We start from the raw sequence: 24,538 nt of genomic DNA, 5'->3' as shown, positions 1-24,538 counted from the left end.
CTGGAAACACTAAATTGATTCATTACAACCAAACAAGCTAGCCACAGATGAAGCAACCAGGAAGTAACATGAGCACCTATGTGGAGTCAGGATTACAGCCTCCTGACAAATGTAAGTCAAGTCTTCTCTCTCTGCTGACGTTTCCACTAACTCTTAGAGCAGCTACCTCCCTGTTTAGCTGCTAATGCCGTATATAAGCAGCTAGCTGCTAGTTCTGTCTGGTCAAGTTCATGAATGTGTGAGGAGTAGGAGCTAGCTTAAAGTTAGTTTAGCTAGCTGAGCCTCTCCAATAGTTAGAAAATACACCTGTAGAACTGAGAAGGTTTGAGGGTTAGCATGGAGTATCTGGTTTGCTTTATGAATACAAGAATGTTAAATGCAATTAGCTGCTATTTTTAAAGCAGCAAGGCTCAGCACACACCCAGGTGTTTTTAATTAGTCTCGTTGATTACATCTGCTTTGCTTAAACTGGAAAAAGACTGTGCTTAAAATTAAATAATATCTACTAAACACTGAGGAGCACATCAGCTTAATTATGTGTCCTTCCTCTAGAGTAAATATTAATGGTTATTTAATAATGGGTAATTCTGCAACGTTAGAAAATGCTTCAGGCCTATCTTGTGTGTCTATGACACTGCCTGCGGTTCAAGTATGATGATAAATGTCCATAAGCCTGCTCAGATATCGTAGAAAATAGTCCTTCTTAGGACAGTTAAGCTTACCTCTACATCTCATTGCTTGCTTTCTCTTAATCACAAAGTAATTTGGTTAATGTTAATCTCTTTGTGATTAAGAGAAAGCAAGCAATGAGATGTAGAGGTGGTGAATATTTTACTAAATTTTGGATACAAAAGTAGCTTGAAAATCTATCATGTTTTTATTTATCTTTGAATGCTTGGCATATTTGTAAACAGTTCAAACCATGGCCTTTTGGTAGCATTTTGTGACGTCATCTGCAAAGAGCCTATGAAGTGATTCATAAGTGTTTAGTCATGTTCACTTCAACTCATATCTTTATTAGAATTTTTAAACAATCCTGATAAGATCGGACAGGGCTCATTGAAATTCTAAAAAATGCTTTTTAAATGTGTTCTGAAGGTTTGAAAAGTGCTTCAGATAAGTACTTTAAAGTGCCTGATATTTTAAGTGTATCACTCTCAGTTTAAATATAGCTATCTGGCTGAACAGTTCGCCTATTAGATAATGAAAGTCAGAGACTCTTTAACCACTGGTCTGCTCAGGCTGTGCTGAGATCTGTCAGCCTGAGTTAACGTGACTACGCCCCTGATGAAAACATGTTCGGAGCATGACGTTTTAATGAGCCTTGATGGAAGTAACGGGACTGTTGCTAATAAAAACCCTCCACTCTTCTTGAAAGGAATCCCACAAGATTTTGGAATGTTTTTGTGCCTATTCATTCTATAGAGCAGTGCTTCCCAAAATGTGGGTTGGGGCCCACTGGTGGCCCCCAGAAGTAGTGTAGGTGGGCCCAAGGGGTCATTTACAATTATTAAAAATCATAGAAATTTAGAAATATATTGATTGTTTGATTTTTTTTTTTTTTTAAGTCACACACGTGAGAAAACAGACAGATATTTTAACTTATGCCACCTTTTAATCATTTATTTTCTCTCTGATGTACACATCTGGTGTCAGATTAACTGGTGACAAGGTTAAAAATTCTCATTAAAGGGGACATATATTATGCAAAAATTACTTTTTCAGGCTTTTCTTTCTTTTTTAAAGATTTATTTTTGGGCCTTTTCATGCCTTTATCTCATAGAGGAAGGACAGTGGATAGACTTGGAAACAGGGAAGAGAGTGGGGAGAGACCTGCGGTAAAGGGCCACAGGCCGAATTCGAACCCGGGCCGCCCGCGTACATGGGTAGCGCCTTAAACCACTCGACCATCTGCGCTCCCTTTTTCAGGCTTTTCTAACAAAAATATGTTACCTTGGTCCGTCTACAATCCCCTGAAGTACCAGAAAAATCCAGTCCCTTCAGCCCTCTCTTTCGCCACCTTTCAGAAAATGTGTGCTGAAACAAGACGTTCTCCGATTTTCCCCTCATGATGTCATATGGGGAGTTAGTACTGCTCCTAGGCTCAGTTGGCCCTCCCCTGCGTGGAAGAAAGATCCCAATCAGCTGAGAGGAGGATCAGGAGAGCCACATCCATTAAGCCACATCCATTTCTTGAGAGGGGCAGAGTCAGGGCACAGACACAGAAACAGCTCGTTCTGAGCAGGGCTGAAGCAGGTTTTTAAACATACAAAAAGCCTATATTTGGAATATAGACCAATACACTGAGACCAGGGATGTCCCGATCCTGATCACATGTATCTGATCGGGGCCGATACCAAGCATTTTTAATTGATCGGCAATCGGCAATTTGATCTGATCAGCCCAGCTGATCATCTACGTCAGTTGCCGTAAATGGAATTTGAAATTGAAAATGAAATTGATCCTGCTCTGTGGTTTTGCGTGGTCTTCTGCTTCATGGCTGAGTTGCTGTTCTTCCTAAATGCTTCAACTTTTTAATATCACGCACAGTTTAGTGTGGAATATCCAGCAGAAATGAAATTTCACAGACTGTCTTCTTGCAAAAGTGGCATCCATCACAGGACCACACTTGGAGTCACTGAGCCCTTCAGTTTGCATATGGAGACTGGTGCTTGACATATCCAACTGGAACACCTGAGTTCAATAATAAGCAGGTGTGGCCAAATACTTTTGTCTGTGTAGTGTGTAACAGTGTAGGTTGAGTGTATTGTTACATCCCTAAAACACTGCTATGAGGTTAAAGATGGCAGAGCTTGTGTTGTAGTGAGCTTACTCACTCCCCCATGCAGCAGTAAACTTCTACTTTGATGTGTGTTCCTCTCTGAACCTCTGCTCTAAAACAAATGTCTTCAGCCATGAAAGTAGAAACATTTGGCTTCAGAAATCTAACTTTTTTGGACTGCAAGTTGCTTTTTTTTAAACAGGGCCTTGGGTGAACAACAAATGTGCTGCAGTTTTGTGATAGAAGCTCAGTCAAAGAGCTATTTCCATATAGATTACTGTGCACGGTGGGTAGTACAGTTGAAATGGTGTGTAGCCAACAATGTGATTACAGTGAGAGAACAGAGACATTTACTAACAAGCGCGAATCAGAGTAACTGAGTGGACAAACTCCTTCAAGTCAGCAAATCCAAAGTGTGGGTAAAAGGGGGTGTGTACCAGTGTAAACGCCGCCCTCATTTGATTGTTTCTGATTTAATTACACTGAAACTAAGTGCTCCAGGAAGTCATGGGTGTACAGTAAATCTCAGGCAGTGAGAGAAAAAAGCTCTTTTACCGTATTCTTACATATGGAGAGAGCACAGTAACATTCGTAAATCACATTCCTGCTGATTTATGGATGAGTCCCTCACTCGCAGGGTCTCCAAAAGGTGATCTGTTGCACAAGCAGCCACAGGTCATTTATTCTATTCCCAAGTTTACCATTTAGTTGCCCCCTTTTCAACCACTTTGCCTGACAAGATTTATTCAGAGCACAGTGGCTAATGCTGTAAGCCTAACAATGAGCCCAGATCTAGACTACAACAGGGATTTGGTCCCAGTCTTGGCCAAAAAGATTTTAAAGAATGCTCCGGACTGTTTCTGTGGCTCTTATTCATACTGGGGAGGCACATTTTAATTAAACGTTGGATCTTTATTCCTTTCCTTTGAGGAAAAAAAATCTGCTGGGTGCGCTGTTTGGACAGAGTAAGAGAGATTTAATAATGTGAGGCGCAGCAGAGCCAACCAGGCCATTAGCTGTCATCACCGGCTCTGAATACTCTCACTTTGTCACATCACAATGCTGCCTCAGTGGTTTTATGAGAGTTCAAACATAATACCAAGTGTCATTTCTACATTTAGACCATTGCTTATTTACATTTGAGAAATCATTTTGTGGTGTATGAGGTGTGTAATTAGATGTCTTTAATCTACTTTTTTATGTTGCAGGCTGCCCTGTAATGTAGCAGTTAGCGCCGTCGCCACACAGAAAGAAGGATCCTGATTCATATCCCCAGCAGACAGGGCCTTCCTGTGTGGAATTTGCAGGCACTCCCTGTGCATGTGTGGGCTCTCCCCAGGTACTTACCCTAACCCTTCCTCAACCTGACATGTCAGGTTGAGTGTTTCACATATCCATAGCATGGCACTTATTTCACATCCATCTGGGCAACACCACATACTCTGTTTGAGAATGGCAGAACCTTGGAAAAACTCTCTGTTTGTCTTTCTGTTTGTACAATCTTAATGGAGTACTAACTGACTGTATAGTGTTAGTTCAGGCAGGCCATAGAGTCAAGCACTGCCATTTATTTTAGATCAGCTGATGTTTTGTAAGCCCTCTTTTTGCAACCCTCCTCCACCCCAGCTCCTCCTCTTTGCTATATCTGGCTTAATCAGTGTCATTCTGTTGTCATTGGTGCTCAGGATTTATTGCTGCTTCTCTCCTTGCCTCAGGCTTTCCTTGGTAGGGACAGGTAGAGCAGGAAAATGCATTGATGCTTTCCATATAGATTTGTGGCGGGGCAGAGGAATCCCAGAACAGCTAAAAACAAATAACAACAACGAGAGCCAATTAATAACTGCTAATAAAGAGAAAAATGTATGATTGTAAATCATGTGTTTGTTGACAAAATGGTCCTGACTGAACTGTGGTTGTTTGCCACTACCCCCAAAGCTACATCCATACACTGTAGTTTATAGGCTTGTGTACAATGAAACCATGCCCATAGTTACAACATCTTCCACCTGAAATGATGTTGATTTGCCCAGTTATTCTCTGACTGTGGACAAGCATTTCATCTTTGCAAGATGGGTCCGTCTGATGACAGACGTTGAATATGGCCAATCCACTGGCTTTTCAAGGTTAAAGCTTTCTTCTACAGTCAACAGAGACCTAAATTAGAGGTTGACCATATATTGGACTGGACCATTATCATGGCCAAGATTATCTGTATTGCCATTTTATTTTACAGATCGCTGATGAAATTAATTTAGTCAGGACCTCTTTGACAAGAAACACATATATTTTGCAGTTATTAATATTTACACTAAATCGCAATATGGCCTGCCGCAATTTTGAAATCGCAAGGTGCAATATTTCTTTGACCTGAAATTTGTGTCAAAATAGATGTTTTAAACTTTTTTTTGTGGCAGAGATGCTATGCATGACACATCATGCAGTCATTCAAGTGCCAGTTTGTTTTTAGAATAGTCTATAAAAAATACCTTAACCTACCTTAATTTTTGTACTTCTTTCTTATTGAATATTAGAATTACAAAAACCTTCAATGCACCAATCATATCCAGTTTGCTATACGAGTCCAAATCATCATAGATTATTTTAAAGACTTTTTCAGTCTTTGTTTAGGAATAAAAGAGAGTTAAGGAATAATTGCACATCAAATCGCAATTGCAATATTGGAGAAAAAAATTGCTATTAGATTATTTTCCAAAATCATTCAGCCCTGATCAGTTTCATGAACTTCTAACAATCTGTATTGGCCTTGAAAGTCCAGTATCATTTGACTGCTGCTTTACATTGTCCATAGGTGTGCACTTGAGCTTGAATCTTTATCTGTCTCTAAATCTAAGACTGTGATGACTTGGTGACCTTTCCAAGTTGTACCCCACCTTTTACCCAACGGCAGCTGGGATCAGCTCTACCTATGCCATAAGCTGGTACTGGATAAGGGGCATAGATAATAGATGGATGGATGGAAAATTGTTGTTTATGTGGTGAAGAATAAAATCTGCATTAGGTGCTGCTAACAAGGAGGTGCTAAATATAGAGACCTGGATGTGACAGAGAAGTCAGTAAGGTGACAAAAAGTCGAAGGGTTGTTTATAGAGAAGAGTTCTCTGCCTTCATGTGGTTGACAGGTGATTGACAGTAAACAGCCTAATCGCAGCTTTTTGAATTAATGTGCATTTCTGCAGTCTTAAAAGCTCATTTAATAGAATTTTTATAGCACAGGGCTTGAAAGCATCATGCACAAGTGATGTTTTCCTCTTTTGACAGTTTATTATACAAGTTATCATTGACTAGCTTTTGTTTTGTCCGTTCTCTCTATGGTCCCTTTTTTGCTAGGGGGGAAACACTGGCATGTGAAGACTGACAATTAATGAGGCAAAACTGAAGAAGTAAATGAGCACAAAACAATAAGCCCAAATTACAATATGCATTTTTCAAAGTTTCAAATGCCTTTTGATACCATGTGTTTTAAGCAACACAATCTTTCATACTTTGATGACAAAAAGTATCCAATAAGTGCAGAAGCTTCAGGAAAACACCAGATCATCTGTCATGTATTCAAACCTGGAGATGCTGTATGTGAAACAGAGAAAGCACTGAGGAAATTCAACAAGAATTTTGCAACATTTTTTCTGCATTTCTGGGAATTAAAACAAGAATTTAGAGCTAATACTGGGTGTGCTGAACTTGTGTCATTGTATGCCACAGTCAACTGTAAGTGATAATTTTTGAAAGTGGAAGCATTTAGGAACAACAGCAGCTCAGGCCTCGACGCAGAAGACCACGTAAAATCAGCAGGGTCAACGACTGCTAAGGCTCATGGTGCATTAAAGTTACCAACACAGTTCTGAACTTCCACTGGAATTAATGTCAGCGCAACAACCGTGCAGCTGAAGCTTCATGGACTGGTTTTCTATGGCCGAGCAGCTGCATCCAAGCCTCGCATCCAAAAAGTCCAATTCTAAGCATTGGAAGGAGTGGTGTAAAGTGCATTATTACTGGACTGTGGAGCAGTGCAAGCATGTTCTGTTTGGCAGTCATATAGACCGGAGAATGTTACCTGCCTGGCTGGATTGTGCCGCTGTGAAGTTTGGTGGAGGAGGGTTAAAGGTATGGAACTTTTTTTCAGGGTTTGGGCTAGCTAGACCCTTTTTCTCCAGTGAAGGACAACCTTAATGCTTCAGCATAACAAGACATCCTGGACAGTGCTATGCTTCCAACTTTGTGGTAACAGTTTGGGGAAGGCCCTTTTCTATTCCAACATGTCTGTGCCCCTGTGCACAAATCAAGGACTCTAAAGACATGGTTTGATGAGTTTGGTTTTAAAGAACTTGAAAGGCCCGCTCAGAGCTCTGACCTTGACCCCATTGAGCCCTTTGGGATTAACTGGAGTTAGGCCTTCTTGTCCAATATCAATGCCTGACCTCATAAATGTTCTACAAAATGAACGGGCACAAATTCCCACAGATGCACTCCAAAATCTAGTGGAAAGTTTTCCAAGAAAAGTAGAGGCTGTTAGAGTTGCAAGAGTTGGGCCAACTCCATATTAGAGTCTATATATTTGAATACAATACCTTTGTTCATAAAGTGTTTGTGTGTTTGGCCACTTTAAGGAGGGCCTGTGGGTTAGATTGTGATTGATGCTAGCCTCAATCAACTGTTTGGATAATGCTGTGGTAGAAGGTTATACTTTTTGTTATGTAGTGCACACAATCTTAAGGCAGCTTTAGATGATATTACAGACTAAATCTGAATGTAAACAGTAAAACAGAATCTCAAGAATGGCATTCCTCCAAAATGCCATTCTTTCAGTACCCTTTAAGACTTGAAGATTTGCTGACTGGGCACCAGTGTAACTCAGTGGATGGAGCAGGTTCCCATATCCAGAGGCGATAGTCCTCAATGCACTGTTCACAGGATCTATTCCCTGTTTGGCGCTGTTTGTGCATGTCTTCCTCTTACTCTCTCTCCTCATATTTCCCGTCTCTTCTCTGCTGTCCTGTCTAAATAAAGGCAAAAAGCCAAAAAATAATCTTTTTTAAAAAAAATTGCTGACTGAATGACATCAGGAATTCAACAGCATGTCAGGGCATAAAAAGAGTCAAAGAGTTCAGACTCTTGTCAAAAACACTGACAGAAAGTCCACATTTTCCAAGCAGAGTTGACGTGACTATAATCAGGATTGAACTGAATTCATTGGTTAGTATAACAGGGTCAAGGGGTGAAAAAATAGTTGACACTTTGCTTCAAAAACCAGACAGAAATTGCTATGAAGATCTGCCAAGGTTGTGATTTTCCAGTGTCCTGAAAGGCCGAGGAGTAGGAGGATACAAGCGAATAATACCAGGAATTCAACTTGGTGCGTAGGTTGATTTATTCAAGGTCAATAAAGGGTCAAAAAAGTTGAAACTTTGCTTCAAAACCAGACAGATTTTTTTGTATCAAAACCTCTGGGGACTGGACTTGCCATATTGAAAATTTAAATGTGATATCTAATAATGAGTCATCAAGATTCCACAAAAATAAATGAGTGAAAATAAGCATCTTTACTGAGAAAGTCTGGTTTAAAAACAGCATACTCTGCTGATTTAGACCATGTGTGGGTATGGCTGTTCACATATTGTTATATTGTTCCATATTCCATGTACTTATGGTAAGACAGCAGACTAACTGTCAGTTCATCTTTGAGTTGCAGCTTATCGTGAGTGGTTCTTTTTACTTGCAGTGAAGCAGCCCTGTCTTTTTTTTTTGCAAATTTATTCTGGTGTTGAAAAGTCTAGATCTTGAACAAGTATTAGATTTGGGTCAGTACAGTACTGGGTAGAGAGGAAGATGCTGATGTGCTGTGAGCAGGACGTTGTTAGGGGAGCCAGATGCCGTTTGGCAGAGCAAAACGCTCTCTGGGCAGGAGTAGCACACCAGTTGCAGGAGGACTGAGTGCAGCATATGGGGGAGTGCTTTTGTAGGATTCTGCCTTGGTTAATGAAAATGAAGCCCAGATCTACTGCAGTGTGAAACAAATGACTGTCATCTTCACCATTCGATGTTCAGTGAAAACCACAAGTAAACATGGCAGAGCAAAAAGCAGAGGGAGAGAGATGAATATCAGATGGGGAGATCATTTATATGCAGGTTATGTGAATGTTGCATTTTAATGGCCGTTGCTATATGTTTTTAATCATCGGCTAGAAAGTTGTTTTGTCAGTTATTAAAAAAAAAAAACTCTACTTCTTTACACCTATCCTCAGAAATGTTTCAAAAGCTTTAAAATGAACTGACATATAAGTCTAGTATTTTCATTTGGTTATAATTAGGATCATATGATCATGAATATCATGGTTGAAAGTTTTTTGTAGATTTGTTTTACCATAGGTTGATAGTCTGGCTTGCTATCTCCATTTTTGTTCGTCCTTAAGGTGCTTGATGGGGTTAAAGTCTGATGTCTGAACTCATCAAACCATGTCTTTATAGTCCTTGATTTGTGCACTGGGGAACAGTCATGTTGGAATAGAAAAGGGCCTTCCCCAGACTGTTGCCACAAAGTTGGAAGCATAGCACTGCCCAAAGTGTCCTGGTTTGCTGAAGCATTAAGACTGCCCTTCCCTGGAGGCAAAGGGCCTAGCCCAAACCCTGCAAAAAAGTCCCATACCTTTTAACCCTCCTCCACCAAACTTCACATTTGGCACAATGCAGTCAGGCTGGTAACATTCTCCGGCTCATATGACTGCCAAACAGAACATGCTCCCCCTGCCTCACAGTCCAGTGCTGATGCGCTTCACAGCACTTCATTTGATGCTTGGTATTGGACTTGGTGATGCTTAGCCATGGAAACCCATTCCATGAAGCTCCCACTGACAGGTTTTGTGCTTACATTAATTTCAGTGGAAGTTCAGAACTCTTCAGCTGTGTTGGTGACTTTTATGCACTCAGCAGTCATGGACCCCACTCTGTGCTTTTATGTGGTCTTCCACTTTGATGTTGAGTTGCTGTTGTTCCTCAACGCTTCCACTTTCTAATATCACATACAGTTGACTGTGGAATATCCAGCAGGGGTGATATTTAACTGTTTTTTGCAAAGGTGGCATCCAGTACCACACTTGAAGTTACTGAGCTCTTCAGAATGACCCATTTTATATCACAAATGTTTGCATGGATGGGTACTTAATTCTGTATACCTGTGGCAATTACTCTTTTTGAAACACATGAATTCAATAACTAACAGGTGTGGCTGAATACTTTTGTCTATATAGTGTATGTTGGCATATTTAAGCCACAGAGGTGTCAAAAAAGTTGAAGGTGTGCTTCAAAACCAGACAGAAAATTATTTTAGTTTCAATTAGTATATTGTGTTTGGAAAGATGTTAAAGTAAACTGAATTACATCAAGAATTTGGCATGCAGGTTATCATATCATTGGGTGTCCAAAAATGATCCCAAAAGTTAAACTCCTGCCACTAAACCTGAAAAAAATCCATATCACAGGGAAATCCAAGGAAGAAACTAGGGCTGGGCAATTAATCCCAAATAAGGTTAAATCACAATTTTGCCTGCTGCAATTTTCAAATCACGGAAGTTGAACTATTTCTTTAATTTGAAATGTGTCAAAATAACAGTTTAGTAAATCAATTTTTTGCAGCAGCAGAGATTTTATGCACATTGTGACTCAATTTTTTTTATAATGGTTTCCAAAAATCCTCCCTTTTGTGTTACATGTGTTTTTCTGAATCAAAAAGAGTGAAATAAAAATGATAATGCCCTTAAACTAAGCAAATGACATCACATTTGCAAAAATAGCACTTTCATTCTATCTAAAAGTGATGAAGCCTAGCGTTACTTCATGAAAGTCATAGCCCAGCTGCGATCAGCTAGTAGCCAGCCTCACCTCCCCCACCCCAGCCGCCTCCTTTATAGCTTAAAACGTGTTGCACCCCCATATTCAGATTCATGATACTATGGATTAATTAGTTCAGAAATCATTTCATTGTTTGCAATACACATGGTCTTATTTATGAAATTATTTATTGCTTGAATTTGTCGAAAAATATGCAGATTAACCCAAGAATAATCACATATTAAATTGCAATTGCAATAATTGGGGAAAAAAATTGCAATTCGATTTTTTTTGCCAATTGTTCAGCCCTACAAGAAACTGGAGTACATAAGCCACCTTGTGCAATTTGATAAGGATGAACATTTGGATGTGCACTGCTCATCAGAATTAAATGAGTCAAAATGTTTGAATCTGATAAAGAGAAAATGCATGTTTAATTGTGTGTCCTCTGCAACTATTAAATTGCAAAAGTACCTTGTGTGCTCCAGTTTCTATCTTGGATTTTTCGGTGATAAGAAGTTCATAGTAACATCTTTTAAATGTCTCTGGTCCTTACCTCTCCTACCTTTACCTGTGAAGGGTCTGAACTATAAGACAGTCTTGTTTTGTTTTTCCTGAAAAAGATTTTAAAAATCCTGTCCTATTATATCTGTGGAACTTGACTAAAAAATGTTTTCTAACAAAATTGAACCCATTAATTAAACCAGGATTTAACTGGAAACACAGTAGAGAACACAGGAGGTCAACAATGTTAATTTTTTTGCCACAAAACCTGAAAATTGTAATCCATGAGTTCTGCCAAGCTTGAGAATTTTGTAGCTACTCAATAGAATGGAAGAATAGCAAATTAAATTGAATAAAATCAGGAATAAATGTGGAGGTTGGTATATCAGAGACCAAAGAGGGCTGAAAATGATGAGATTTTGCTTCAGAAGTTCGTATAATATTACTGTTAATTTCTGAAAAGTTTTGATTCCTCAGGTATCCTGTTAGGATTTAAAAATAGCTGAGTAAAACTGAATACCCCCAGGAACTGAACTGGACTCAGTGGTCAGCAAATGGAGCATTACAAAGTGTTTAAGAAGTTGGAATTGAACAATGGAACGGGACAAAGATAGTGTAAATATGGGCCAAGTTTGTGAATGTACCAGTAACCTGTTATGATTGAAGAGTAGATTGGGAAAACTGAATAAAACCACTGGGCATGCAGATCAGATTAAAAAAGAATAATAATGTGGGGATAAAAAGCTGAACTTTACTCTTTTTTATCTTGCACTTTATAACAAGTGTTGATTTAAAATTTGGCTCATAATTTCTCTCCTTTATGAAGCTTTGCTTTGATATGTTGAAATGAGTTTGATCTTTGGCCACTTTCCCCATCTCTCTTGTTTAGTGATCCCGCCATTGAAGCAGCATTTTATTGATGAGTACACTGCCATTATTTTATTATGAGTAACACCCTTAATTACCTTTATATAACTGGTGCTAAGGAAATATTTGAAATCAATGCTCTCTCAATTTGTCCCTTTATTACTCTTCTGTTACACTCTCTGTTTACAGGATGGGCAGCACATAAATGTGTGTTAGATTAAAAATACACTGCATTTCTTCACCCATGAAGTTCTTTACAGTTATCAGCATGGAAAGAAATTCTGTTCAGGAAATCATCTTCAGATATCATAGAAACTACACGTCAAAGTTGCTCAATATTTTCTATTTCACAACTCTGTAATTAGGCCTTATGGTGGACTGTTACTGAGACTGAGCTGAAGTGAGAGCTGCCTACAAGTATGAACTGGATATGCCTGCAGAGATCATCCTCAGAAATATTTAATACTCTCCTGGCAAGAATGATCAATATGTTTCTACAGAAGGGATTCCAAAGGAGGGATTTGTTCAGATATTGGAGGCCTCAAACCGATCCTCGCCTGGTTAAACAATTTACTGTTTGATGAGCTTGAAGCAGCGATACAGCCGGCACAGGGAACGGAGCGTTTATTTAACTTTATGAGGTGAACCAGTGTTTATGAGACTTTCTTCTTATATTGTGCAGAAAAAAAACTATATAATAAGTAAGCAAATATGCTCTTACATGAGGAACTTGCCTTCCAAGCACAGTTTTAACTTAATATAAGAAGTAGGCCATAATTATGCTGAATACGGCTGTCAGGCTATAATGCAGGGCGCTAGATTCCACAAATGCAGTGCTGTGAAAAAGTATTTTCCTACTTCCTGATTCCCTTTTTTAGCATATTTTTCACATTTAAATGTTTCACATCACCAAACAAATTTAAATATTAGTCAAAGAAAACCAGAGCAAATACAAAATGCAGTTTTTAAATATTATTGGTCAGGTATCTGCAAATATTAGCTTAAAAAGTCAAATATCAGTACGGGCAGATATCAACATTTCAGCCGATATATACATCAGATATTTTGCCTGTGGGTTTCAGCATACACAGACTGTAAACTTTGTTTAGATATACTAATAAATTATTGGAGTTTTAGGCTGAACCAACAGCCAGACCTCGTAGGTCTTTTGTCAAGGCAATCATCTTGTCAGAACTGCACTTTGTATTAACTTGGGCTATCTTTATTTAATATCAACATTTTTTGATACTACTAAATATTTAAGTGTGACAAATATAAAAAAACAGCAATGCACAGGAGCCAAACATTGCCAGAGTATTTGCATAATTTAGAAGGCGCTCTTTCTCTTTTTCTCATGACAGCTTTAGTTAAAAAAATGGCTGAAGATCTGTGGCTTTTTGAAGCTCTGTTCTTCCCAATCCTATCGATCATTTATATATTGGAGATGTATCAGTATGATATTGAAAGTATCTAAAATTTGGTTAATCTGACTGTAAATGAGGACAACATCAATGAATGATGGCATCACTAGAGATGAAATGAACTCAAATATGCCTTTCATGTCAATGAAAACAGACCCCTGTTTGTTCTGGTCTTTTTAGTCCGGTAAGTTTGAAGAAGCTCCAATTCTTCAAAAAGAATCAGCTTTGAAATATTCTGAGAGCCATGAATGAAATCACAGTGATCTTTGTAAAACTCTTATGTAAAAGGAGAAGAAACGTCACCCGCTGGTAATCCTCAGCCTCTTTGTCTCTCTGACAGCTACTGTTAATGGAGCGAGGCCATTCAGGGTCTAAGAGTGCACGTCTGTGTGCTGAGGTCAGCAGTTAACATGCGTTAACCTGAGGACAGTAAAGTGACCCCGGTACAACACTGGGAGTCAGAGCAGAAAACTCCCCATAGATCAAAAAGGAGGCGGCTGTGTTTGTAGTTGATAACAGATCAGTGCAGAGAAGATTAGCTGTGACAGAAGAGAAAATATGGTGGTGATAAAAAGAGCAGTGTGAGAAAAGCTTCATACTTTTTCATCATATTTTAAACACAAATTCTCTGCTTGCTTTCCCCAAATGTGATAGCCTGAGGGGTAGAAAACTACCGCCGGAGTCCAGAAGGAGGCTGCTCAGCCTGAATATTTATGTGCTGTGAATCCTTTTATGCAAAACAACACAGTTGCTGCTTTGCTGCAGTTGTGTAGTCCAACAAAAGCAGCAGATGCTCCTCTTAATGCTAGAAATAATATTTGTTCAAGCAGAAGGACCATTTCAGAGAAAGAAATCCCACTCACGCCATCTTTCTTGTAATAATACTTTTATTAAAACATTGTTTGCCTCCAACAAGTAAAGAATATACATCATAATAATTATAATAATGATAATCATAATAAACTGAATATCATCAGAAAAGTATTTTCTGTTGTATGTTTATGTTATTTTTTGTCAATTCTTCAGTGAGGCGCTGTCTGGACTCTGATCTCTGCATTCTCTGACTTCAAGGCTTGAGCTAGTTTTAGAGGAATGTACAGTACAAGAAACAAAAAAGTATCTCACCGCCATCATACTGCTTTTTTTTTTAACATATTTTTTCTCATTTGCAAGTCATAACACATATCAACCACTCAAATTTGCTCCTGCCTAAACCTCCTGTGTTCAACTCCTACGCTTGCAGGCATACATACTGTATAGACTGGCATGGATGCTCGGAGAGACACACACACACTTACACTCACACACACACAGTAAAACACACGCTTGGATGCCTGCAGTAGATGGTATAGTGCTGAGCTCTGGTGCTTTAATCAGACCTTTGGTCGTAAAGCGTCACACTGACCGAGGCAGCAGCTTCCACAGAGCTCATTTCTCAGCAGAACCCAAACACAGACAGATAAGCATTCTTCTGACACCACCCCCCCTCCCCCCTACTCTTGCACAGCACAGTTAGCCCCCCATGACTGACCATGTCACTCTCTGCTCCTCCTCTCCATCAGTGCTTCACGCTGAGTGCTCTGTCCTTTGGAGCTGGAATTCAAAGGAAATGCCACAGATGCACTATTAAAAATGTGACCTTTTAAAAAAAGTACAAGATACTCACTGAGGGGGAACCAACTGTCCATTTTACACAAACATAATGTCAGCCGTCCGTGTGGTCGGTGCAGGGATTGTCTCTTAATAAAAGTTTGAACTTTTAAAACATTGGAAACAATTAAAAACACAATAGCACAATAAAAACCTTTGACTTGATTTCACAGTCCGCGCTGCTCTCAGAGTCTAGAGAAGGTTTAGTGTGTTCTGACAGGCAGGTGATGCTGAAAATCTCTTTTATGGTTTCACAGCAGTTCATGTGGGCATGACAAGAGCAGAATATCATCCTGTCATGCAGCTGATTTCTCTATCTACCTCCACTCCTGAAGCTGACATAAAAAGCAGTCAGTTTTCTAATGGGGCTCAGTTTAGCGCTGGCGGTCATGTGTCGATGACGTCCTGCGCCGGCGAAGGTTCATGTGGCAAGCTGGTGGCGTTTGGCAGCGGCTGCGTGTGGCTCACAGAGTTCTGCTGCAGCTCGAGGGCCATGGCATTCTGTGGGTGGGGGAACTCCTTCACCTGTCTGCGGTACTCCAGGAAGGTGGACGCCTTGGTAGCGATGGCCACCACGTTCTTACCGACGAAAATAGTGGAAACTCGGCTGTCCTGAAACAGAATCATGTTCACGCCTCGTATAAGAATGGTGACCACGTTGATGGTGACGAGGCTCAGAACTGGGTACAGCATCATCTTCTGGGGCGTCATGTGCTCACCCTGCATGCTGATCTCGCTGAGCGACACGCAGGGCAGGATGAGCAGAAGGATGTAGCAGTAGAAGAACATCAGACCCTCAGCCCAGATGGGCAGGCCTGTCCGCTGGGGCTCCCATAGGTTGGCTTGGATATCAAGCAGATCCAGCAGGTCCAGCGCCACCCAGAAGAGACGACTTCTCATGTCCTCCTTCTTTCGAAAAGTTCTCACGTATTCCATACTATCCAGAGCGACTAGAACCAAATACAAACCCGGCACACATACTGATAATAACAACGTCAATGCCTTCCGGGCTACTGTCTCCAAGCTCTTCCTGTCTGCCTTGCAATTCTGGAAGACAAAGTAGAGCTTGATCTCCAGGACGAAGATGTACAGAAACCACAGGATCATGGCGTATCCTCTTCTGGCTGTACGCACTTCAGCACCAACCCACACAGCCACGTACCGCAGGACTATTAGGAAGCAGACGTCCCCTACCAGCACTATTATACAAACCCCAATCTTCCTGGGACCCTGGTTCTGCTCCACCAGGTAGGCATCCATGAAGGCCATGCTGGTCATGATGACGATGGTGGTCAGGCACACGTGGCGTTTATCTGGGGGCGGCAACACCATGGTGAGGGCACCTGCTGGCTCTCACTCCCAGCCCCCAGTTTCCAATTGTAAGGCAGTCCAGAGGCAGATTACAGGAGCGTGTGCACGCCAAATCTCTGGTTTCCTGCTGTGGTGTGCACAGGAAAAAAAAAAACGTCCAGAAGATATTAAAGCAATCCTGTAAGTCACGGCACTGATAGTCCCAGGAGGAGGCCGGTTATTGCGATGAAGAATCAGAGTGGTGTGTAGAGTCAGCGGAGATATGTTAGCTGCTGAATGCTTTCAAACCACGTGGAAACAGGAACATCACCTCGTTACTCAGCGCACTTCCATTGATCCGCCTCTGCTCATGAGCAGCAGCTACACCGAGGGCTCTACAGCTGACACACCATGACTGATAGTAATCCACACACACAGTCAAATGGAGAATATTCGCTTTGGTCTAATGGAAATGTGATGGGATTGCAGGACACGGTGCTGCAGTGTAGAAATGTTTATGGGGGTGTTTATTTTTGTACGAGCCGGTGTACAAAGCAGCGGGGGTGCTGCAGCTCAGCATGTGCAAGGAATTCCTCTTCGGATTCTCCAGTAGACGGTGGTGCAGTGTGTGTGGCTCCTTGTGATCCTGCGGTGTGTGTGACGGGAATTGGAGGAGAGAGAGGAGAGGAGTCTGCAGTGGCCAGAGGCCCCCAGCCGCCATAAATCACGGAGACAGCAGGTCAACGGCCCATGAGGCCTTGCGTCCGACGTCGGCTTCCCTGGGGGGATGCTCTCACACCGAGCTGAAGATCCATCCTTCCCCCCACCTCCTCCTGCCACGTGCCGGCTTCTCCACAGCCTGGAAGAAGGAGAAATAAAGAGGAGAGAGGAGGGGGGAGGGCAGAGGAGAAGGAGAAAGAAACCTGTCAGCACTACTGGGCCATATAACACAGTTTTCATTGCCAACGGCCCTTCACATATGAGGAGCCAAGTAATGTGTCAGCTTGGCTCAAATAAAGCCTCCTGCACTATTGATAGGGCAGAACATATTGCACATGTTAGTGGGAGACTGCTTCAGGATGTCATTACCTCTCTGTTGTCTGCGATGTGTCACAAGATATCTGAATTCATGGCTTAATATGCTCCAATGCTAACGTTATTATATTCTGCATATTTGGAGCCATAACACCCAGTAGTTTAATTTAGGGAGTTGAATTAATACAGGATTTATTACAAGGAATTGTAGAAACCAATTTTAAAGTCTCATAAAGAAGCTAACTGCTCTGCCACCTTTCCCTTTAAAGCATAACTTGGCAGCGCTTTATCCTTCCTACGTGAGTTTAAATTGGAAAAAGATGACAAATAGTTCATTTCTTGAGCATTAACTGGTTCAATTTCTGGCAGTTTCCAATCTGAAAAGTGAAATTGTGATGGCAGAATGAATGTGGTATCACTGAATGGAAATACAATTGGGCAGCTGTTTTTGGTGTTGGATTTTTGGCGTGTGTGAAAGTAAACAGCATTTATTTACACTTTTATAATCTTTGCTTACTCTTACTGTTTACTCAGAGTATGCAGATGTTATATTCCTGTATACATTTCTTAACTTTATGAAGCAACACAACAGGGTGGCAACATTTCAGTAATCCTGGGTTTAGTCTTATTTAAACATTATAATAGCAGACATCAAGAACATTCTGACTGGATATACTGTTGAGTAATTCTTAAAAAGCAGTAATGCCAAACTTCTTTTTGGTTTGTTGTTATCAGCTCAGTGTTCACACTGATGAGATGAGGCTGTTTATGCTTCACTCAGATGCTCAAACATCGTTCATAAATGCTTTTTATGTCATGTGAATCCCTCAAGCAATGCCAGAGTGCATGCGCATCCTTGGACCCCAATGTGCACATGGGACCGCGTCCAGCGTGAACATGGAAGTGCACTTTTAAGTGCATTTCTCTCTCATTATGAGAAATTTATGAATGAAAACAAAACTGTAGTTTTTTTTTTGTAAATACGCCTTATGAGGTGCTCAATTATTCTACACAAGAAGTAAACAGTGGAGATGGGTGCTGGCGCTGGTCTATACTTTTGTGCATTTAAAGATTCCTGGGTGGCTGCTGGGATTTCTGGGTAATTGTGGGCACTCCTTGATTCTGCCTCTGCTGTTGTTATTGCTTCCTCATACATCCCAGTATCAAAACCTGTCAAACTGAATTGAAATAATGATCATAATAATCATCCCGTTATTCTTCCTTCAGTTTCAGCTCAATTCTCAGTCTCCAATTACAGACTATTTCCGTTGAATGATGTCTGAAGGTGTTTCTTTTTCGACCTGCTTTAGCATTCCTGCTGATGTGTGTTTCCAAGCGTGTGACAGGCTGGGTCAGCTGGTTCATCTCATCACCATTCTGGCTGGAAGTTTACACACTTACTGAAATATTAAAAGAAAAAAAGGACTGTACAGATGCCGAGCGCTTAACTCATCAGCAGGAGTCCAGCACCTCGTGCACCGGCCTCATCAATAAATAACCCAGCATGTCTAAATATTAGCATAGAAAGAAATCAAGGCGGAGTAGCAGGAATTAAAATATTAATTGAGAAGAATTGGCTGTTAGTTAGAGTTTGGTACTTTTTTGCTTAAGTTTTTCTGTCACTCCATACTTTCTGTTGGTTTCCATCTGCTCCTGCTGTCACTGAGTCTTCCAAGCAGAACACAAATAAATCACATTAGTGCTTCTGTCAGCTGAGCTACATTTCAATTCCAGATATGAGTAGCATTTAGAGAGCTCTGCAGCACTTTTTATAACCAGACTGAAGCAAGTGACCATGAAACTTCTGCCTCTAAGGTATGTAGCCCTCCCAAAATATTCCACCACCCCAGCAATGAGGGTAATCTAAGCTGACGTAGAGACCAAGACAGGAATTAAAAATGTTTATTCTAGCTCTGCACATAGATAAAAAGGTTATCTCTGGTTTGCCAAGGCTCATTTTGGTATGTCTGAAAATATCTATAAAAGCTCTCGCTGTGTATAAAAATCAAAAATCCATCTAAAAGGGGACTCCATTGAGATATTATTGCTTCTCCATTAAGATGCAGCACTCAGAGAAGATTTTATAAAAGGTCAGAATCAAAGCAACATACGCCGAGCATGAAAGGACCCTTTGATACACACGCTGATTCCTGTCTCTCTACCTCTCATTTCCTGTCCTCTGCACTATCTCTCTCTCTAATAATAGAATAAAATGACAGTGACAGCGTCAGGGTTATTTTTTCACACGCTCCCTTCAGAGCTCTCCTCACTGCTTTTCATTTCTTATTCTTCATGGGCTGAATAGTTTTCTCCATGACAATTACATTGACTATTTGTGTGAAGTATGCGAAATGCAACTTAAAACAATAGTTAGCTATCTCCTGATGTATCTTTTGATATACAGTGCCTTTTAAAATATTCACCCCCTTGGATGTTTTATCCTTCTATGGGTTTTATAAATCAAACATTGTCAATATCAATACGCTTTTTAGACTTAAAAATGACAAAGAAACCTCTTTCATGTAAGTGAAAACACAAAGTCATGTCAAATTTAGATACAAGTATGTAAGGTGAAAGAAATGACGGCAGTAAGATTCACCCCTGTTTAAGTTACAGACTGAATTCAACAGAGGTCAAGCCAGTTGGTGCTAGAAGTCTCACAATTAGTGAGATAGGGATCACCTGAGTGTAGTGAATGTGTCTCAAGTGATGGTAGTATAAACATACCTGTGTCTGAAAGGTCAAGTCACTGGTTAATTAGTATTCCTGGCTATCATTACACCATAAAGACAAAAGAACACTTTAAGCAACTCAGAGAAAAGGTTACTGTATAAGCAGTATAAGTCAGGGGATTGATATGAAAAACATTCCAATGCACCGATCTTCCCCCCTGCAGGTCAGTTAAACCCATCATCAAGAAATGGAAGGAATATGACACGTGTGTAGATCTGCCTGCTTTAGGCTGTCCTCACAAACTGAATGACCGTTCAAGAAGGAGACTAGTGAGAGAGGCCACCAAGACACCTATGACTACTCTGAAGGAGTTACAAGCTTCAGCAGCTGAGATAGGAAAGACTCTGCATACAACAACTGTTTCCCTGGTTCTTGACCAGTCAAAGCTTTATGGGAGAGAGGTGAAGAAAAAGCTACCGTTGAAGAAAACTCACAAGAAATCTTGATTAGAGTTCGCCTAAAGGCATGTCGGAGACTGGATTGGTCAAGTGAAGAAAGTTCTTTGGTCTGATGAGACCAAAACGGTGCTTTTGGGCCATCAGACAAGAAGCTGCTGTATGTTTGGCAGACACCAAACACTGCCCATCACCACAAACACACCATCCCCACTGTGAAGGATGGTGGTGGCAGCATCATGCTGTGAGGATGCTTCTCTGCAGCAGGCCCTGGAAGGCTTGTAAAAGTAGAGAGTAAAATAAAGGTTGCAAAATAAAAAAAATCCTGGAGGACAATCTTATTCTGTTTGCAAGAGAACTACGACTTGTGATGAGATTTAAAATGCATAACATAACATAAAATGCTGATTTAAATATGTGCATTTTAAAGAAATAGATCATATTTATGATTTATGAAGAGTACTGTCACAGTTTTTAAATAATAGCTGGTACAGTGGTTATTCGTTGCATCTACTAAATACTGTCTTGTCACTTTTTTACATTAAACATTTTTATTTAATTGGCATTTCTTTGCAGAAATCTGCTTTTTCCTCAAAAAAGGCTAAAGGGGCAAACATCCATGGGGGTGAATACTTTTTACAGGCACTGTTTTTATAAATGTGCAAAACCATTTCTAGAACAAACATTAGGTTTTCAAAAGTCCAAAAATAATTTTTTTGTGGTAGTTTTCCTTTCTATGTAGTGATGTAGTTATAACTCCTGATAATCCACTGGTGGTCTTGAATTTCACTTTCACCTAAGCTATAGTGCTTCAAAATTAACAGGCAAATGAAATGGCTTTCTTTCTCTGTTAAGACACTAGCCCGGTTACATTAGCCTTGACTTTAGCTGATTTTATCCTCTTTCTAAACAAAAAACCTGGGACTTCTTATGAGACCTTGCTATAAACACGGCTCTGTTAGATTATCTTTGAACTGGTTAGGACCACATCTGTGTGAATCAGTGTGATTTTTATGAATTTAACATGAATTCATCTTAATCTTCAGACAAATGAATACTAAATTATGAATTTGCATGGACCAGGATTTTTACCCCGTAAATCCCAGACTTAAGATGCTTGTTCAGTATTGACTCACAGTTTATCAGAGATTAAGAGAGCATGCAGTGAGAGGACGGATGATTCATGTGTTTCCTGTGTTTGAAATGAGGTTTTCTGTCTCTTGATTCTCCTCACTTATTCACTCTCTCTGAGGCCTTTTTAAAATGATTAGAGGAATAATCAATTAAAATGTTGAGTTCTTGGAAAAACCGTCAGAAATGAGTGAAAAAAAACAAAATCACAATTATAGTAGAGACCGTGCATACAGATCTGGACTAGTTAGAATTTTTCCTGCTAGTTTGACACCCTGACCTGACGACAACATGAATACTGAAGCATACCAGCAGGAGAGCATTTGCTTCTTATCTTTGCAACATTATTTACAAGAGTCTCTACTTTTCCTCCAGGGTACTAATGATTACATTAAATTTTATTTGCATTATCGCATGCATACATTAAGTTCTATCTGAAAGAGAGCGTGTCCGTATGGCCCTCCTCTTGATGCATACATAATTGTTATCCATAATCTAATCCATAATAAGTTTTTGTTTGTTGTTTTCTTCTATTAGGAGCAAAAGACCGCTTCCATCTAGGGCTGGGAAATTAATCCAAAATGAGATTAAACCGCAGTATGGCCTGCTTCAATTTCAGAAGGTGCAATGTTTCTTTAACCAGAAATTTGTGTCAAAATAGCAGTTTAAAACTATTTTTTGGCAGCAGAGATGTTAGGCATTATAGATCATGCAATCATCCACAGGCAATATTTTTAGAATAGTCCACAAAAATGATACTTTTTGGTATATTTTCTCATTAAATATGAAAACGACATAAGAAATATAACTCTCTTTACTACATTAAATCCTATCCAATTTGCAATGTGAATTAAAATCATCACAATTAGATATTTTTCACAATTTTTCAGCTCTAGTTTTATATAATATAGAATTTAATATAGAATGAGTTGTTGCTTGTGTATGTTGTTAAAAAACACAATATAAGAAACTTAAGAGATAATCGTATATCAAATTGCAATACTAAGGAAAAAAAAAATCACAATTAGATTATTTTCCCAAATCATTTAGCCCTACTTCCATCAAAAAGAGCACTTCTGTTGTAGAGTGACTGACACTCTTTAAACCCCCCACGACGTGTGAACTCCCACACAGTTGAGTGGTGACATCAGCACATGATGAGCAGTCGGGATTGGCAGAGCAAGTTTTTAGTCACATAGTCTGACATGGTGAAGGGAAGGTGGGGGTCCTGGGACTTTGGGGCTGTTATTTTGGGGGTCACATGGTGAAAAATTTGGGAAACGTTGCTCGAAGTTAGTGTCTAATCTTCAAGCGACAACCTCTGGTCCTGAATGAAGCCAATGCAGAAGTACAAAAAATTGCAATATGGCGAGGGTCCACTTAAGACTGGCTGCAGAAACACCAGAAGCCCTGTCTGGATTTTTTTGTATCACAATGGTTTAGATTATATTCAGGAAAAACCTTACTGCCAGCTGATTGGCGCATCTTATTTCATTGACAGATAGCTCGACAGGCAGAAGCTACGTTTCTGTCAAACAGAATGCTGGCTAGCTTAGTGGGCGGGCCGTTAGGTTGATCCAAAGTTCACTTGAAACTGCGATGTCAATATGGAAGCTGCCATGGATTGGCTTTAAGAGCTGTTTGAGTCCACCTATTGTAAGCAGACGACTGACATCACACATGGTTTGTCCAATTCTTTCTACAGTCTATGCTGATCTTTCAAAAAGGTTATAATATTTTGGTTGATTGATCGGTGATTAGTTGACTTAATACCCTATTGTAAAAGAAAAATGTGGAAATCAGTGTTTATTCAAATAGAAAATAAGAAATATTGAAGCCGTAAATGTGCAAGCAGTGTCTCTTTCAAAAACTAAAGCAAATTGCAGAGCTCTGTACTCTTCTTTTCAGGCAATAAACTTCTCACCCTGATTGATATTATTATGATTCTAGAAACCAAAATTGTCCCATTACCGTTTATTCTTCTAAACCAAAGACTTCTTTTCACTCCCAGTCAGACTGACTGAGCTCTTGATATTAAATGATAAATAAACATGAGTTTGTTTTCAGCTGCGCTGTGTGAAATCAACACGACAAAGTGGGCTTTCGAGCCTCTTCTGATGGAGATCCAGCAATTTGAGGAGGTTATTTTTCATTAGAAAATACCATCCTTAAGAACTTAAACTTTGTCAACATCCTTAAACATAAAAGAATTAGGAGCATTAACGGCTCCCTGAGAAATTTCAGAGGACGCATTTTGCTAAGTCATGCTGAAATATCCTTATGTGTTTAAGAAGTGTTACATCTAATAACTTCTCAAATCAAAGAGTGTCAATAGAAAGAAGAGCATGGCAGCAGAATGAGCTTCATTTGTAATCCAAGCATGGATTTGAATGTTTAAAACCCATTATGTAGAACAGAGTCTAAGTAAGAGATTAAATTCATAAGATGGTGATTAATTGACTGATTAGCAGAATGCTACGGATCATTAACATACTATAAGGGAGGCTGCTCCCATATATATACAGTACATCACATCATCATTTAAATGCCATTAATTATCAAAAAGACTTTCAGATTGTTTCCCTAATGATCGGATTACAGCCAGCGTGACAATACCAGAGCAGCTAAATTGGATGGTTTGAACCTCCCAGGAATTACGACATCAGCTGCGAAACACGGATCGGTGGCGTGATTCGGCGCCTTACGAAACGGAAAAGCTGATGAACTCTGACAGTAATGGATGATTATTAATCCTTTCTGTCATGTAGAGTAGAAAAGTGCCTTTGTCAGTGTGAAATCATGACAGAAATGCACCGCTCTGTTTTGCATATTCTGCTCAGCATTTATAATGTATCACCCCGGGGCTGGAGATTAGCCCTCGGTGTCAC

General features: G+C 39.9%; 1 protein-coding gene and 1 long non-coding RNA gene across 2 annotated transcripts in view; one reads left to right on the top strand and one right to left on the bottom strand.

The window, feature by feature from the left end:
• Positions 1 to 24,538, top strand: part of LOC121521636 — a 30,669-nt gene continuing 6,131 nt past the window's right edge. Inside the window, exons 1-2 of the long non-coding RNA XR_005992870.1 lie at positions 1 to 111; positions 3,991 to 4,121. This is a non-coding gene — a long non-coding RNA (uncharacterized LOC121521636). The remainder of the gene's footprint in view (positions 112 to 3,990; positions 4,122 to 24,538) is intronic.
• On the bottom strand, positions 15,160 to 16,617 carry tmem121ab (transmembrane protein 121Ab). Its single transcript, XM_041805753.1, has one exon. The coding sequence runs from the start codon at positions 16,396 to 16,398 to the stop codon at positions 15,454 to 15,456; it is 945 nt and encodes a 314-aa protein (XP_041661687.1). The 5' UTR covers positions 16,399 to 16,617; the 3' UTR covers positions 15,160 to 15,453.

This window comes from Cheilinus undulatus, linkage group 14 (genome assembly GCF_018320785.1).
Source record: "Cheilinus undulatus linkage group 14, ASM1832078v1, whole genome shotgun sequence".
In the NCBI taxonomy this organism is placed as follows: Eukaryota; Metazoa; Chordata; class Actinopteri; order Labriformes; family Labridae; genus Cheilinus; species Cheilinus undulatus.
The sequence above is the reverse complement of the archived record's forward strand: the minus strand, read 5'-3'. Positions and strand labels throughout refer to the sequence as shown.

What these genes read in the sequence shown, in the direction of transcription:
- tmem121ab (XM_041805753.1), bottom strand. Translation starts at nt 16,398, where the DNA reads ATGGTGTTGCCGCCCCCAGATAAACGCCACGTGTGCCTGACCACCATC.